We start from the raw sequence: 16,246 nt of genomic DNA, 5'->3' as shown, positions 1-16,246 counted from the left end.
CCACGTGAAGCGGCGATTGTCCCCTGAAGGCTTGCAGGGCCTCTCTGGGACCGTGGTGTATGTGACCGCATTTGAGGTGCCTTCCTCGGCATGTGGGTTCTTGGGATTCTGTCCTCTGTGGTCAGGAAGTGGGTGAGATCCCGTGTCCGTGTTGGCGCGTCACCCTGTGTGCTCAGAGCTGGCCCCGAGTGACTGACGTGTAGGGGGACACTACTGGGAAGGTGGATAGCACGACCTTCTTGATGTGTGTTGGGATTTGGTATTGTGTGTTGCTCAGGTGACACTCCTAGACCAGAATTCCCTGCTCCCCGTTCAAGAATTCCAGTAAAAAGCAATAGGTGGGGTGACTGACCGGAGAAGGAGACACCCTCAGTTCTGGGTGCCAAAAAGGAGGGCACACGAAGGGACCGAAGGCGGAGGTGAGAGTGAAGCTGGCAGAATGGGACGCTAAAGGGACCATTGTCCCATGGAGGGAGGCAGGCGAAGCCTGTGGGGGTTTGGGTGGAGGGCCTCCGGTGCATTTAGGAGTCAGATTTTCAGACCGTAGACCATGTCAAAGCATGAAGCAGAGATACAACAAGGGAAAGGTCTGCCTCTACCTGTAAAAATAAGGCCAAAAAAATAGGAAGGCAACTTTTAGGAAAAACATTAAATTTAGGGCCTTGAGCATAAGAGAGACATTTGTAAGTTACGGTCCTCTGTGGCCGCAGGGTGCCTGGAATGTCCGGGTTATTTGGGCGGAGGAATCACGGAGAGCAGGGAGGAAGAAGAGGAAGACAATTTTCAGGCTTACGATTCTGAGAGTGCAGAGCAGGCCTCACCTTCTCACTCCCCTTTCTGTCCCTCCAGCCCTGTCCTCTGGGACACTGCCGTTCTCCAAGAGAGAAGCCAGGAAGGGAAGGCAGAGATGACTGTTGAACTAGTGAAAGCCATATCCCAGGTTAGTTACTTGCTTTCTCATCCGAGGAAGGCAGTCTTATTCTTTAGGATTTAATAACGCCTCTTTTCTTTTGAAAATTCCCTGATTCACAGCGGCCTTGAAGGGCCTGGTTCCCAGTTTTCCCAGAGGGCACTAACTCAGCGTGCCTCTTCAACTCTTCAATCTCCTGTTAATCCATCTTCGAATCTAAGCTTCCATTATTGCGTTTTTAGTTTTAGAATGTCTATTTGATTGTTTAATGTAATTCCCCATTTTCTGCCCAAGTTCAACATCTTTTGTATTAATTCCTTAGAAATATTAATTCTTTTGCCATACTTGTCAGATAATTCTGTCATTTGGATCTCCTGTGAGTTTCTTTCTGTTTTCATATTTTTTTTGACGTTTATGTATTTTTGAGACAGAGAGAGACAAAGCATGAACAGGGGAGGGTCAGAGAGAGGGAGACACAGAATCTGAAACAGGCTCCAGGCTCTGAGCTGTCAGCACAGAGCCCGACGCGGGGCTCGAACTCACGGACCGTGAGATCGTGACCTGAGCTGAAGTCGGCCGCCTAACTGACTGAGCCACCCAGGCGCCCCTCTGTTTTCATATTTTTTTCCTCTTGATTTTGTCTCCTGTGTGTCATTATTTTGGGTTAAGTGCTAGACTTTGTGTATTTAAAAAATCTTAGAGATAATTTGAAGCTTTGATATCTTCCTCTTGATAGTGTTCACTTTTTGGAAGTAGATTTTAAAAGTAAACTTTATTTTTTATAACAGAAAAAATGCGAAGACAGTACTAGGAGCATCCAAACACCACAGTCAGCTTCCCCTGTTATTAGCGTCTTACATTAGTTAGTATGGTACATTTGTTACAGTTAATGAACCAATATTGGTATGTTGTTATTAACTAAACTTCATGCTTCGTTCAGATTTTCTGTTTTTATTTAATGTATTTTTTTTCTGTTCCAGGATGCTACCCAGGAGACCACATTACATTAGTAGTTCTATCTCCTAAAGCTGCGATAGTTTCTCATACTTTCCTTCTTTTCTTTTTTTTTTTTTTTAAATTTTTTTTTCCACGTTTATTTATTTTTTGGGACAGAGAGAGACAGAGCATGAACGGGGGAGGGGCAGAGAGAGAGGGAGACACAGAATCGGAAACAGGCTCCAGGCTCTGAGCCATCAGCCCAGAGCCCGACGCGGGGCTCGAACTCACGGACCGCGAGATCGTGACCTGGCTGAAGTCGGACGCTTAACCGACTGCGCCACCCAGGCGCCCCTTCTTCTTTTCATTGACCTTGTCAGTTTTGAGGGGTACTCAGGTATTTTGTAGAATGTCTCTCATATCTGCTGTTTTTCGCATGATTAGACTGTAGTAATATATTTTTTGAAGGAAGATCACAGAGGTAAAGTTCCATTTTCATCATATATCAAAGGTTTACGCCATCAATGTGATGAATTACTGTCCCTGATTACTTGGTGGAGGTAGTGTTTGTCAGGTTTTCCCCAATGTAAGGTTACTCTTTGTTCCACTTTTTCATACTGTACTCTTCAGAAGGAAGTCACTGTGCGCACCCCACAGCTAAGGAGTGGGAAGTTATGGGGGCTCCTGGGAGGCTCAGTCGGTTAAATGTCCAGCTGTTGACTTTGGCTCTTGACTTCGGCTGAGGTCATGATCTTGTGGTCTGTGAGTTTGAGCTCCACATCAGGCTCTGTGCTAACAGCTCAGAGCCTGGAGCCTGCTTCGGATTCTGTGCCTCCCTCTCTCTCTGCCCTACCCCCGCTCATGCTGTGTGTCTCTCTCTCTGTCTCTCTCTCTCTCAAAACTAAATAAACTTAAAAAAAAAAAAAGCAGGAAGTTGTGTTCTCTCTCGAGAGTGGAGCATCTGAGTAAATGATTTGGAACCCTTCTGTATCGGACATTTGTCTGTTCTCCTCTACTTATTTATGCAGTCACTTATTTGTATCAGCGTAGACTCATGCATATTTATTTTGTATCATAGGTTGTAATCCAATACTACTTTATTTTGTTGTTCACATCATTCTAGCTTTGGCATTAGGAGCTCTTTTAGCGACTCTTGTGTCCTGGTGACACACCCTGTCGTTGCAGGGTATTTTTTGTGTGCTGAACACTGACTTGGATGCCGCATATCTAGGTTATCCTGTATCCTTCCACATGAGTCCTACAGTGAGCCACTTCTCCGTGGGGGGGATGGTTCACTTTTGCTTCAGGCACACAGCTCTGCTAAGCACAACTCAGTCTAGGCATGAGCTGAAATGCTCAGAGGCAGGGGCTCAGTCCTTCTGAAAGCTGCGTTATTTCTGGCTCACCATCGATTCTGGGGTGTAGTCCTTCCTTTGGGCTCTCAACCGAAAGCGTGGGATGTTTACCAGAACCTATGCTTGGCAGATTATAGTAACCTGTGAGCAGTCTAGATTAGCATTTATTGTTGTTTCTCCTCACATGTCAGTCTTGAGTCCTTAACTTGTCAGCTGTGAGCATTTTATCAAGCTACTTCTGCTTGGGAAGTCTGAATAAAATCTCACTGGGTATCCTAATATTGGAGATTGTGGAAATAATTTATGGTATAAAGCATGTTTGGGGAAATCTTTGCCTTGTCTCTGGGCATTTATGGTATTTTATAATGTGGAAGGGCAAATCCTCTTCCCATTACTCCTCTTCTCCAGAATTCTCTTGACTGTTATTTATTTTTAAGTTTATTCATTTATTTTGAGGGTGAGGGGGAGAGAATCCCAAGAAGGCTCTGTGCTGTCAGCACAGAACCTGACTCAGGGCTCAAGCTCACAAACCGTAAGATCATGACCTAAGCTGAAATCAAGAGTCGCACACTTAAATGACTGAGCCACCAGGTGTGCCTCTTGACTGTTCTTAGAAGTTTATTTTTCTAGCAAATATTAGAATCATGCAGTTTTTTTTTAAAACTGGTAACTTTAGGGGCGCCTGGGTGGCGCAGTCGGTTAAGCGTCCGACTTCAGTCAGGTCACGATCTCGCGGTCCGTGAGTTCGAGCCCCGCGTCGGGCTCTGGGCTGATGGCTCAGAGCCTGGAGCCTGTTTCCGATTCTGTGTCTCCCTCTCTCTCTGCCCCTCCCCTGTTCATGCTCTGTCTCTCTCTGTCCCAAAAATAAATAAACGTTAAAAAAAAAAATTAAAAAAAATAAAACTGGTTACTTTAGAGTTATTTAGCAAATACTTAAAAAAAAATTTTTTTAATGTTTATTCATTTTTGAGAGACAGAGAGAGACAGAGCCTGAGTGGGGAAGGGGCAGAGAGAGAGGGAGACACAGAATCCAAAGCAGGCTCCAGGCTCTGAGCTGCCAGCACAGAGCCCGACGTGGGGCTCGAACCCATGAACTGGGAGATCATCACCTGTGCCGAAGTCAGACGCTCAACTGACTGAGCCACCCAGGCAGCCCCGCAAATACTTTTGACCTTGTCCATGTGAGATAGTCTTTCAGATTCTGGCAGTGCAGCAAGAAACAACAAAGACTGTGTCCCTGTGGAACCTCCATTCTAGAAGGGGAAAAAGAATTTGTATACATTAACTAGTGAAACGTGCAGGTCTTTATTTGGACATAGGTTTTCGTTTTTCATGGGCAGATTAATCTGGGAGTACAATTTCTGGGTCATACGGTAAATGCATATTTGAATTCTTAAAACAAATGCTAAACTTTTTCAAAGTGGCCGTGCCACTCTGCAGCCTCAGCAGCAGTGTGTGAGGGCTCCCAGTGTTCTGTGTCCTCTCTAATGTTTGTTACCTGTTTTAGTAGCTTAATTTTATTACCATCTGTTGGTTACTTGTAGATTTTCAAGTAGATAGGGTTTTAAATTCATCTTTTCGTAGTTTTGAAGTGCTCTGAATCCTGACCAGAGAGTAGCCTGAAAATTTTGGCGTTTCAAATTTGTGAAGGCTTTTGTTGGCCTAGTATATGGCCAATTTTTCTTTACTGTATATTGGGGTGTACCAGAAAGCTAAAAACTGCATTACCCAGGCTTCTTTGCAAATACTGTTCTATATGTGACTTATATATGCCAGGCAGAGGCTTCCAGTGTGATATATGGAAGGCAGAAGCCAGCAACAGGAAGCAGTGGTTAAGTTCAGGGAAATAGGATTTTATAGCCAACATGTTGGCACGTATTGGCAGATACGGCCGGTATTGGCAGGGGATTTGGTTGTTCTGGGGCAGCGCTGGCTGAAGTTCCTGCTGGTCTAATCCTAGCATGTTATATGCTTAGCTGTGGGTGACACTGGAGAATGGGATTTTGGAAAAATACCATCTTGGTCTAATTGGGCTTTTCTCCTTCTTTGTAGCAGGCAAACCTCATTCTTTAGTCCTTCTGGAAATCCCATATATTATTGGATACCTTGCAATAAATGTGTTTCTTCTTAAAAAAAAAAATTACAGGCTCTTCAAATGCTGTAAATTAGAATTTCATTGAATATAAGATAATCAGTAAAAAATTAAGTGCTGGACATATGTATATGTAAAGATATCCATATAAACATTGGGAAAATAATTAACCAGGAGTACCAGGATCACAGCAATCCAATTTATTCTTCTGGGGAATAACCAAAATACCCATTTCCTTTCTAGTGACCAAATTGTACCAAATATTGGAAAAAATGTGACCACTTTTTGCTTGCATTGATAAATTCATGTGAGTGAATTTGATTTTATAGAAACATGTGAAATGATAGGTATCAGCCAAAATGGTAGCCTCAGCTAACTAGAAGGTGCAAACCAGAATTCAGGAAAACCATTAGCTCATGGTGAATCTTAAATTGTTAATACTGGAGCACCTGGCTGGCTCAGTTGGAAGAGCATGTGACTCTTGATCTCTGGGTCATGAATTCGAGTCCCAGATTGGGTATAGAGATATAAATAAAATAAAATAAAATAAAATAAAATAAAATAAATATAACTTGAAAATAAAATAACAACAACAACAAAATGTTAATACCTTTATGTGAAAAATATATGGAACATTTTCTCAACTGTGTGTATATCTTCTGAAGTCCCATACATTGAATATCTTTGTATCATACCTTTCTTTAAGTGTTTACTGTCAAAAAGCTAATTAAAATGTTCTGTGCATAGCTCTGTATATAGTCAGTTACCAGTGTCTTTGGTAACTTTGCAAATCAGGCATTGAACATGAAGATTTTTATTTCCTTTCTAAATTTTTTTTAACGTTTATTCATCTTTGAGAGACAGAGAGAGATAGAGCATGAGCGGGGAAGGGGCAGAGAGAGGGAGACACAGAATCCGAAGCAGGCTATAGGGTCTGAGCTGTCAAGCACAGAGCCCGATGAGGGGCTTGAACTCATGAACTTAAGATCATGACCTGAGCCAAAGTCGTACACTCAACTGACTGAGCCACCCAGGCGCCCCAAAGATTTTTATTTTCAATGGAAATAAAGTTGAAGATGAAAAATGCCCGTAATATTTTTAAAAATTCCTTAGAGCCTGCTGGTGATTGTAACTGGACGTTAATTTTTTCTCAACGCATTTTACTCTTTAAGAAACGAAAAATTATATTTATCTGATTTCGTTTGGATATTGGCTAAGTATACAGGTTTATTGTACTCAGACTCAGTGTACAAATTGGATGTGTTGTAGTCTTATGTTGGGCGATCTCATATTACTACCCAATTTACTCTGGTATGGCATGTCATGCTAGTTCTTAATGACATAGCATGAGAAAATTGCATTCTGATTATATTCATTATTTTTATTGCATAAGAAAAAATAAAATCAGGCCTTGAATTTCAGTTCAATGCCCCTTCCCTTCTGAAACATTAGGGTCCCATTGAGTACCATTTGTAAAATACCAACTTAGATATTCCTTTTTTGTTGTTTTTAAAGGTTCAACCACAGATGTAGTCATTCCTTGAGGCTCTTATTTAGTGCCCTATGGCCACTTATCCGTATTTCGCCATGCCGAGAAATGGGTTAGCATCCTTTTATACAGTGCAATTTATCACTTCAGTAACTACTATTTTAGGTTGGAGCTTCATGTTATGATGGTTTAATTTTTCTTTCTCCCCCAAGGGCCATTGCTCACATAAAATAGGAACAATTTAAAACTTCAACTTGTATTTATGCACGAAAATGAGCATCAGTTAATCAAGAATGTATTTGTATCAGGACGCCTGGGTGGTCCAGTCGCTTAAGCATCTGACTCTTGATTTTGGCTCAGGTCATGATCTCGGGGTTGGTGAGATCAAACCCCACATGAATAGTGCAGAGCCTGCTTGGGGTTCTTTCTCTCTCTGTCTTTGCCCCTCCCCCTCCTTTCAAAATAAATAAACATTAAAAAATTGTATTTGTGTTATTTCAGGACTTGGTGACATTCAAGGATGTAGCAATAGACTTTTCTCAGGAGGAATGGGAATGGCTGAACCCTGCTCAGAGAAGTTTGTACAAGAATATGATGTTGGAGAACTATCGGAACCTGGTATCACTGGGTAAGAGTATTTTTCCTTCTTCATAATTTAGAATTACATTAGGGACTCTTTACATTTGTATTTATTATTAAAAAAATTTTTTTTTGGGGCGCCTGGGTGGCGCAGTCGGTTAAGCGTCCGACTTCAGCCAGGTCACGATCTCGCGGTCCGTGAGTTCGAGCCCCGCGTCAGGCTCTGGGCTGATGGCTCAGAGCCTGGAGCCTGTTTCCGATTCTGTGTCTCCCTCTCTCTCTGCCCCTCCCCCGTTCATGCTCTGTCTCTCTCTGTCCCAAAAATAAATAAACGTTGAAAAAAAAAAAATTAAAAAAAAAAAAAAAAGAAAAATTTTTTTTTAACTGTGTGTAGGTATATTGAAATCTAAGAAACAGAGGACATTCAGGGATTAATGAAAATTTCAGATTAAGTCAGTGGATTTGATATGTATCACATAGTCCATGAGTGTGCCCTTTAGTCATTTGGAAACACAGGGCACGATGTGACTTTTCACTGGTCTCCTGTGCTGCCTTATTTCTTCTCTCCTACTGTACTGTTGTTATTCCCACTTGAGAGTAATGAGGTTCACCAAGAATGTAGCTAATTATTATAAATTTAGAATATGGATTTTTAAAAACTATGTTTTTATAAACTGGCAATAAGTCAAACTGGTGAGACACAAACTATGAAAGTGGCTTCAGATATTCTTAGGGAAACTTACTTGAATCCTTCCCAGCTCTGGGGCCACCTCATTGTCTAGACTAGCTTTCTCTCTCTCTCTCTCTTTTTTTTTTAATTTAAGTTTTTAATGCTTATTTACTTTTGAGAGAGAGACAGAGACAAAGCACAAGCGAGGGAGGGGCAGAGAGAGAGAGAGAGGGAGACACAGAATCCGAAGCAGGCTCCAGGCTCTGAGCTGTCAGCACAGAGCCCGACGCAGGGCTTGAACTCATGGACCATGAGATCATGACCTGAGCCGAAGTCGGACGCTTAGCCAACTGAGCCACCCAGGCGCCCCTAGACTAGCTTTGTGTTCTCTAAAAGGCCTCCTTAATCCTGGCTTGTGGTTCATCAAGCTTCTTGAAACCAAATGTATGTCGTTTAGCAAATTTGAGTAATTGTTGACTTGCTTTCTTCAAATAATTTTTTTCTGTTCTCTTCTGGTATTTGAATTACAAATATGTTAGAACCTTTTATATTATGCCCTAGGTGACTGAAGATCTGTTCATTATTTGAAGTCTTTTCTTGTTTGTATGTCAGATTAGATAATTTATATTGACTTCAAGTTTATTGACTCTTTGTGTATCTTCTTCAATGTCTTGTTAAGCCTATGTAATGGATTGTTAAATTTCAGATAGCATATTTTTCAATTCTCAACTTTCCACTAGGTACTTTTTTTATAATTTCTGTTTCTCTGCTGAGAAATTCTGAGCATATTTTCCTTTACATTTTTGGGTATAGATAAAACAGTGGTTTTTAAATCCTGGTCTGCTAATTTCAACATCTGTGTTATCACTGCTTAGGTCTTCATTAATTGCTTATTTTTCTGAGTGTGATTCACTGTGTCCTCTTTCTACTTACGTCTAGTAATTATGGATTTTATCTCAAACACTATAAATAACACATTATAGAGACTGTAGTTTCTGTTATATTCTTCTGAAGAGTTTTGTGTTGTTTTTTAAAAGCAGTTAACTTGACTCAGACTCCAAACTCTGTCTCTAGAGGCTCTTTATAGTACATCACTTATTGGGTGTCTGATGATCCTGTGAAAATGCTGGGTAGCATTTCTGCCCCCAGCCCCTTAAAAATTGTTTAACTTTTATAGAGTTGACCGTTGGCAGTCCCACTAGACTATGCCAGAAGCTTTATGTATTCTGTCTTTAAAATGTGTTTTACTCCTTCATCTAGTCATTTGTGCCGTCTTCTTCCATCAGTATTAAGAAACTGACTTATAGTTCTGAAATACCCAAACCATGGCCAGTTTTCATGTCTTCTTTTTTCTGTATGCAGGACTTTGCCTCTCTAAGCCATATGTGATCTCCTCATTGGAGCAAGGGGGAGAGCCTTGGGAGATAAAGAATGAGATGACAGAAAGCCCAGGTGAGTGTGGGAGAACCCAGTAGGGGTATCTTTTCTAGGTAATGGCTCAGCTGTTTTCCAAGATGGTACTTTTTCCTTTCATCTGCTTCTTAGAAATTCTTCTCAAGCCTTCCAAGCCTGAGGAGAAAACGGAAACTTCACTATGTGGCCTGGGCTCCCCAAACATCTTCTCTTCCACTTGGAGGTATCTCTTCTCTCTAATAAGCTAACTCATTTTGCAGAAATCTCTCCCCAGCTCTTTCGCATCCCCTCCTTCCTTTTGCCATGTGACTTATACAAGCTTCTCTGTTTCTTAAACCTTACTTAACTCCCAAATTAGGTCTGCTTAAAAATCAGAACATATGCTACTCCTTTCAATCTTTCTTTGCCTTCTTGTCGCAAATGGGAAAGACCAGCCCCTACCAGCCCTTGTGTAACCAGCTCCATCCTACTTCTCTGACTTTATCCTCTAACACTTTTTAGCTTTTTCACTGTACATTAGTGCAAAGCTTTCTAAATGAGGTGAGGTGCCCAGATGTTCTTCAAGTGCATTAAAGGTATGCCAGCATACCGAATCTCTAAGCCTTGAGAGACCAGGTGAGGCAGAGACAGTCTGAGTTCCAAGTTTGCTTGCTTCTGGGTCACAGGCAGTATCATCCTTTGGCCTCTGTGTGTCTTACAAATGTCAATAAGTGCCTGACGGTACAGTTGAGAAGCACTGCTCTTACCCATTAGCACCTTTTCAGAACTTTCCACGCTCTTTACTGATTCAGACTTTTGGATTTCCTGTTTTCTCTGCCTAGAATGCTCTTCTCTTGGCTCTCTGTCCATGCTTGACTATCAGACCAGAGCTCAAAAACCATCTCATCAGGGGCCTTCCCTAACCACCTTATATAATGAACATTCCCTTATTCCAGCCCAATTACTTTCTACCAAGGTACTGTTTGTTTTCTTTGTAACACTCAGGAGAGCCTGTAATTAACCTGTTTATGGTTTACACACCTATTTTCTGCCTCCCCCTCTGAACTGACAGTTCACAACGACAAGGGAATGTTCAGATCATACACGGAAGTTAACACCTTTATGAGATTCTCCCTTCACTTCTTTAACAGTATTTGATCTTCATGTCTTGCGACGATTTGGATCCTAGACTTCCAGGGTCCTCCAAATACCCAAATATTGGAAGAGAAATTAGCCCTGCTTAGACACACTTTATACTTTGGTTGTGTGGGAACCTACTATCAGCTTTAAATAGGGAAATAGAGGAACTTTCTGGATAAGAGGTAATAATTGGCCTTGTGAAGAATAGATGAAGAAGGCGGGGAGGGAGGGGCGGCCTGGGCGCCTGGGTGGCTCAGTAGGTTAAGTGTCCAGCTCTTGATTTTGGCTCAAGTCATGATCTCAGGGTTTATGAGACTGAGCCCTGCACCAGGCTGTGTGCTGACAGTGCAGAGTCTGCTTGGGACTCTGTCTCTCGTGCTGTCTCTCTCTCTCTCTTTTTTCTCTCAAAATAAATACATATTTTTTAAAAAAAGAAGAAAGAAGGAAAGGGGATGAAGCCTATAAATTTGGTGGGATATTGAGTCATGGTATAGATTTAAGTATTATTAAGTGAACAAGATACCTCAGCATCTGTGTTGAGAAAGGCCAAAAAGATAAGGGACAGCCATGGCTCCCCATGGGAGGTTGGTGTTGAAGACTACCTTCCTGGGAAGAATCAGTGATGTCTCCAGTTTTCTGTTTCTCTGTCCACTGTTGCTCCCCTCATTTGTTTATGGAGGAAAAACCATAGATGATTGGTTCATTGAACCTTCAGGTGTCAATTCTAGAATTACCAAAGCCTGAGTATTCCTGATATCAGTAGTGACCTGGGATAGGAAGCTTGTTAATACCGTAAAGTCCTTCTTAACTGAGTTAGCAGATTTGATCTCTCCTGTCTCTGAACTCTTATACCAATTTTGCTTTTTACCACATGGGCTCTTGATATTTCATATTGATATTTCATATTTTCTTCTCAAGTTACTTTCTTTATTGGTCTTGCCTTTCTTTTTTTTTTTAAGTTTATTTTTTTGACAGAGAGAGAGAGAGAGAGAGAGAGAGACTGAGTGCAAGGAAGGGCAGAAAGAGGGAGACAGAATTCGAAGCAGGCTCCAGGCTCTGAGCTGTCAGCACAGAGCCCAACGCACAGTTCAAACTCAGTCAACCACAAAATCATGACCTGAGCTGAAGTCAGATGCTTAACTGACTGAGCCACCCAGGTGTCCCTGGTCTTGTCTTTCTCATCACTTTCTATACTACTCAAGAACAGCTTGTCTTATTATGTTCATGTCCCTAATGCTTGACACATAGAAAATTGCTTCAGGGAGCGTAGGATTAGTCAGTCATTTGCTATAGATAAGTTACGAAAGGAAAGCACTTTCTCTTTTGCCCTTTCCTGATATCAACCTTTCCCCTGAAGTTTTCTCTTAGTATCATCTCTTCAATACAAATTTCTTCTTCGTATATTTATTGAGAACTTCTATATGCCTGAGTTTCTGTGACAGATGTTAAGCGGCTTAGTAGCAGTATTTAAAGCATATGTATTCCTTCCCTGAAGCTTATATTCTAGCTTGCAAAGCAAGAAACTTATTTTAAGTGGCAGTAAAAAGAATTAATAATAGTAATACCCAGGAGCGCCTGGGTGGCTGAGTCGGTTAAGCATCTGACTTCAGCCTAAGTCATGATCTCATGATTTGTGAGTTCAAACCCCACATTGGGCTCTGTCCTGACAGTTCAGAGCCTGGAGCCTGCTTTGGTTTCGGTGTCTCCCTCTCTCTCTGCCCCTCCCCTGCTCACTCTTTGTCTCTCTCAAAAATGAACAGATGTTAAGTAATAGCAATACCCACCTACATGTCATTATAAAACTAGTTTATTCAAAAATACTTATGGTGGGGCACCTGGGTGCCTCAGTTGGTTAAGCATCCAACTCCTTATCTCTGCTCCAGTCTTGATCTCAGGGTCGTGAGTTCAAACCTTGCATTGGGCTCTGCACTGGGCATGAAACCTACTTTAAAAAAAAAAAAAGACTTAACCCCATTAAGATGTGGCCTGAGAAGTGAGAATGAGTAGATGAATGGAAAAATGCCTTAATATGGAGTCTCAAGTGCAGGGCTCTCTGAGAAATGCAGAGTTCACTATTGAACCATGTAGCAATGGTACACACAAACACTATTTTCTGGTTATGAAAAGATTAGGAATTTCCCTAAACCCCAAGGGAAGTCATGAAGCATGAGGTATTTGTGGTCAGTCGCTGGGAATCTATAGAGATTTTTGATCAGCAGTACTTATGTGATGATACCGGTATTTAAACAAAATTAACCTACATGTATATGCAAGTCAACTAGAAGTGGGGAAGAATACAGGAATGGTATTTAATTTACAGTAAGTCATGTTAATGCAGAATAAAATATTGTCATTGTAGCCTACTTCTCCAGGACTCCATTACCTTCATTTAATTTTCTTAATCACCTTTTCTGTGTTTCCCTGAGCTCTTGAGATCTGCTTGCATATTTTTCAGTTGATGTTCCTGTGCATAGCACATTTTGTGGGGTTCACTGTTTTGGAATCACCTTGTCCTCATTAAATGTTTCCTTTGTTATATCCCATGAATAAGGAAACACTTGCTTATTTGGTATCTTTCAGATTTGGAATCTATGTATGAGACATACGAATTATCTCTGAAGCACTTCGTGTATGATGATGTGCTAATGGAGAGAATTACAGGCAATGGACTGGAGCATTCCACTTTCAGTGAAAACTGGAAATGTGAAGATCTTTTTGAGAGGCAGTTGGTAAGTCAAGAGACATTTATCAGGCAAGAAGTAATCACTCATAACAAAATCCTCACTGAGGAAATAGATCACAAATGTAACAAATCCAACAAATTTGTCCATCTAGACAATGTAGAGGAAAATGTTTATAACCATAAATCAGATAAAAAAAGCTTTTCTCAAAGTTCCATGGTAGTAAAACCCAAGAAAGCATATTCAGGAAAGAAACTTTTTAAATGTAATGAATGTGAGAAAACCTTTACCCACAGCTCCTCCCTTACCGTTCATCAGAGAATTCATACTGGTGAAAAACCATATGAATGTAAAGAATGTGGGAAAGCCTTCAACCAGAGTCAGCACCTTGTTCAACATCATAGGATACATACTGGAGAGAAACTCTTTGAATGTAAAGAGTGTAGGAAAGCCTTCAGCCAAAACGTGCACCTTATTCAGCATCAAAGAATTCACACGGGAGAAAAACCGTATAAATGTACGGAATGTAGAAAAGCCTTCAGCCAACCTGCACACCTTGCTCAACACCAGAGAATTCATACTGGGGAGAAGCCATATGAATGTAAGGAATGTGGGAAAGCCTTCAGTGACGGCTCATCCTTTGCCCGGCATCAGAGATGTCACACCGGCAAAAGACCTTATGAATGTATTGAATGTGAGAAGGCCTTCCGGCAGAACACGTCCCTTATTCGTCACTGGAGGTACTACCACACTGGGGAGAAGCCTTTTGATTGCATTGATTGTGGGAAGGCTTTCAGTGATCACATAGGCCTTATTCAGCATAGGAGAATTCATACTGGAGAGAAGCCCTACAAATGTAAAGTGTGTGGAAAAACCTTCAGTTATGGCTCATCCCTTACCGTCCATCAGAGAATTCACACAGGAGAGAAACCTTATGAATGTGTCATCTGTGGGAAAGCCTTCAGCCATCATGCCTCACTCACACAACACCAAAGAGTGCATTCTGGAGAGAAACCTTATAAATGCAAGGAATGTGGGAAAGCTTTTAGACAGAGTATACACCTTGCTAGTCACTTGAGAATTCATACTGGTGAAAAACCTTATGAATGTAAAGAATGTGGAAAAGCTTTCAGCATTAGTTCACAGCTGGCTACTCATCTGAGAATTCATACTGGAGAGAAACCTTATGAATGTAAGGAATGTGGCAAAGCTTTCAACCAGAGGGCACACCTTGCCCAACATCATAAAATTCACACAGGAGAGAAACCTTATGAGTGTAAGGAATGTGGCAAAGCCTTCAGCCAGACTACCCGCCTTATTCAACATCAGAGAGTTCATACTGGAGAGAAACCCTATATATGTAGTGAATGTGGAAAGGCTTTTAGTGACAGCTCATCCCGTTCTCAGCATCGGAGACTCCATACGGGCCAAAGGCCCTATGAATGTGTTGAATGTGAGAAGGCATTTAGAACAAAATCCTCCCTTATTTGTCATCAAAGATGTCATACTGGGGAGAAACCTTATGAATGTAGTGTATGTGGTAAAGCCTTCAGCCATCGCCAATCTCTTACCGTTCATCAGAGAATCCATTCTGGAGAAAAACCGTATGAATGTCAGGAATGTGGGAAAACCTTCAGCCAGATTGGACACCTTAATCTACACAGAAGAATTCATACTGGAGAGAGGTCTTATGAATGTAAGGAATGTGGGAAGGTCTTCAGACAAAGTGCACACCTTACTCATCATCAGAAAGTTCATGCTGCAGAGTCCTCTCAGCCATGCAGCTCTTCCCCACCCCAGATCTCACCAAGCCCTGTGGATATATCTGCTAGATATTTTTGGAATTCATCCACTTTCAGTTCTCATTGCCCTAGTCCAAAACACAGTCATTTCACGTGGACTATTCCGGTGTAAAAACTAGTCTTCCATTCTGTTTTATTCCCTTCAAGTTCATCCTTCACAATATTGCCATGGTGGTCTTTTAAAAATGTAAATGGAATTAAACGACCCTCCTCTTAAAACCCTGGTTATGAAAATGTAAACTATTCGATGCGTATAAAGTGCTTAGCATAGTGCCTGACCCAGAGCAAGTAGTACTTGGTAAATGTTAAGGCGGTGTCATTAAGAGTCTGCTTAAAATTATTTTTAAACAGTGAACTCTGGAAAGCAGTATATTAGTACTAGGAGATTATGATAATTTTGGAACTGAAACTATATCTTAAGGTGGATAATGAGGATTAGCACGTAGTGTTTTTAAAGTTCAATGTCCTAACAGAATAGCATAGTGGATTTCTTGTGCCTCCGAATCTGTATTCTTTGTTGCTGCAGAAATTCAGTGTGACCTGATACATAGAATATGTTTTAGGAAGTGTCTAGAGCTCTGGCTAATACTGAAACAAAAGAATTAGAATTCACTGGTAAGAAGTATGACTGTGTTTAATCAAGGCAAAAAATAAAAATTCCTTAATACTGAAAACTTAAACAATAGAGACCTTGAATAGTCTAGCCTATTTTGAGATACCTGGGTTCACAGATTAATTCCAAACTTTCAAGGAATCACTAATTAAACTGTTGTAGAGTATAGAAAAAATATTTAAAATGCAATACTTTGAAGTGTTTGGAATCCTTCTTTCATGAGGCTAGTTCAATTCTGATATCAGCTCCCCCCAAAAATGAAATGATAGATTAATTTACTTATGGTTCTGTATAGAAAAGAAATTATTTTTTTATTTTTGTAAAAAAAATTTTTAATGTTTATTTTTGAGAGAGAGAGAGAAAGAGCAGGGGAGGAGCAGAGAGTGAGGGAGACCCAGAACCCGAAGCAGGCTCCAGGCTCTGAGCTGTCAGCACAGAGCCCTATGTGGGGCTTGAACTCACGAACTGTGAGATCATGACCTGAGCCATGAAGTTGGATGCTTCACTGACTGTGCCACCCAGGCACCCCTAGAAAGGAAATTATTAATTTCAACTGAAGGAGACCGGAGGTGGTGAATAAATGGAGA

The 16,246-nt window shown here is 41.1% G+C and overlaps 2 protein-coding genes across 1 annotated transcript; one reads left to right on the top strand and one right to left on the bottom strand.

The window, feature by feature from the left end:
• The window catches only part of ZNF583 (zinc finger protein 583), a 249,755-nt gene that overhangs the window by 84,099 nt on the left and 149,410 nt on the right, over window positions 1-16,246 (bottom strand).
• On the top strand, window positions 722-15,507 carry LOC124522731 (zinc finger protein 471-like). Its single transcript, XM_047094318.1, has 4 exons — window positions 722-940; window positions 7,284-7,410; window positions 9,394-9,483; window positions 13,144-15,507. Exons 1-4 carry the CDS (start codon window positions 908-910, stop codon window positions 15,156-15,158), a joined length of 2,265 nt encoding a protein of 754 aa, XP_046950274.1. The 5' UTR covers window positions 722-907; the 3' UTR covers window positions 15,159-15,507.

Source organism: Lynx rufus, unplaced genomic scaffold (genome assembly GCF_022079265.1).
Source record: "Lynx rufus isolate CCGP_SWC_20201006 ecotype Redwood Valley unplaced genomic scaffold, mLynRuf1.p SCAF_39, whole genome shotgun sequence".
Taxonomy (NCBI): domain Eukaryota; kingdom Metazoa; phylum Chordata; class Mammalia; order Carnivora; family Felidae; genus Lynx; species Lynx rufus.
The sequence above is the reverse complement of the archived record's forward strand: the minus strand, read 5'-3'. Positions and strand labels throughout refer to the sequence as shown.

Bases quoted from the DNA above. Each gene is read 5' to 3' on its own strand.
- LOC124522731 (XM_047094318.1), top strand. From the start codon at position 908: ATGACTGTTGAACTAGTGAAAGCCATATCCCAG. The intron at 941-7,283 runs GTTAGTTACTTG...GTGTTATTTCAG, and splicing joins TAGTGAAAGCCATATCCCAG to GACTTGGTGACATTCAAGGA. The intron at 9,484-13,143 runs GTGAGTGTGGGA...GGTATCTTTCAG, and splicing joins TGAGATGACAGAAAGCCCAG to ATTTGGAATCTATGTATGAG.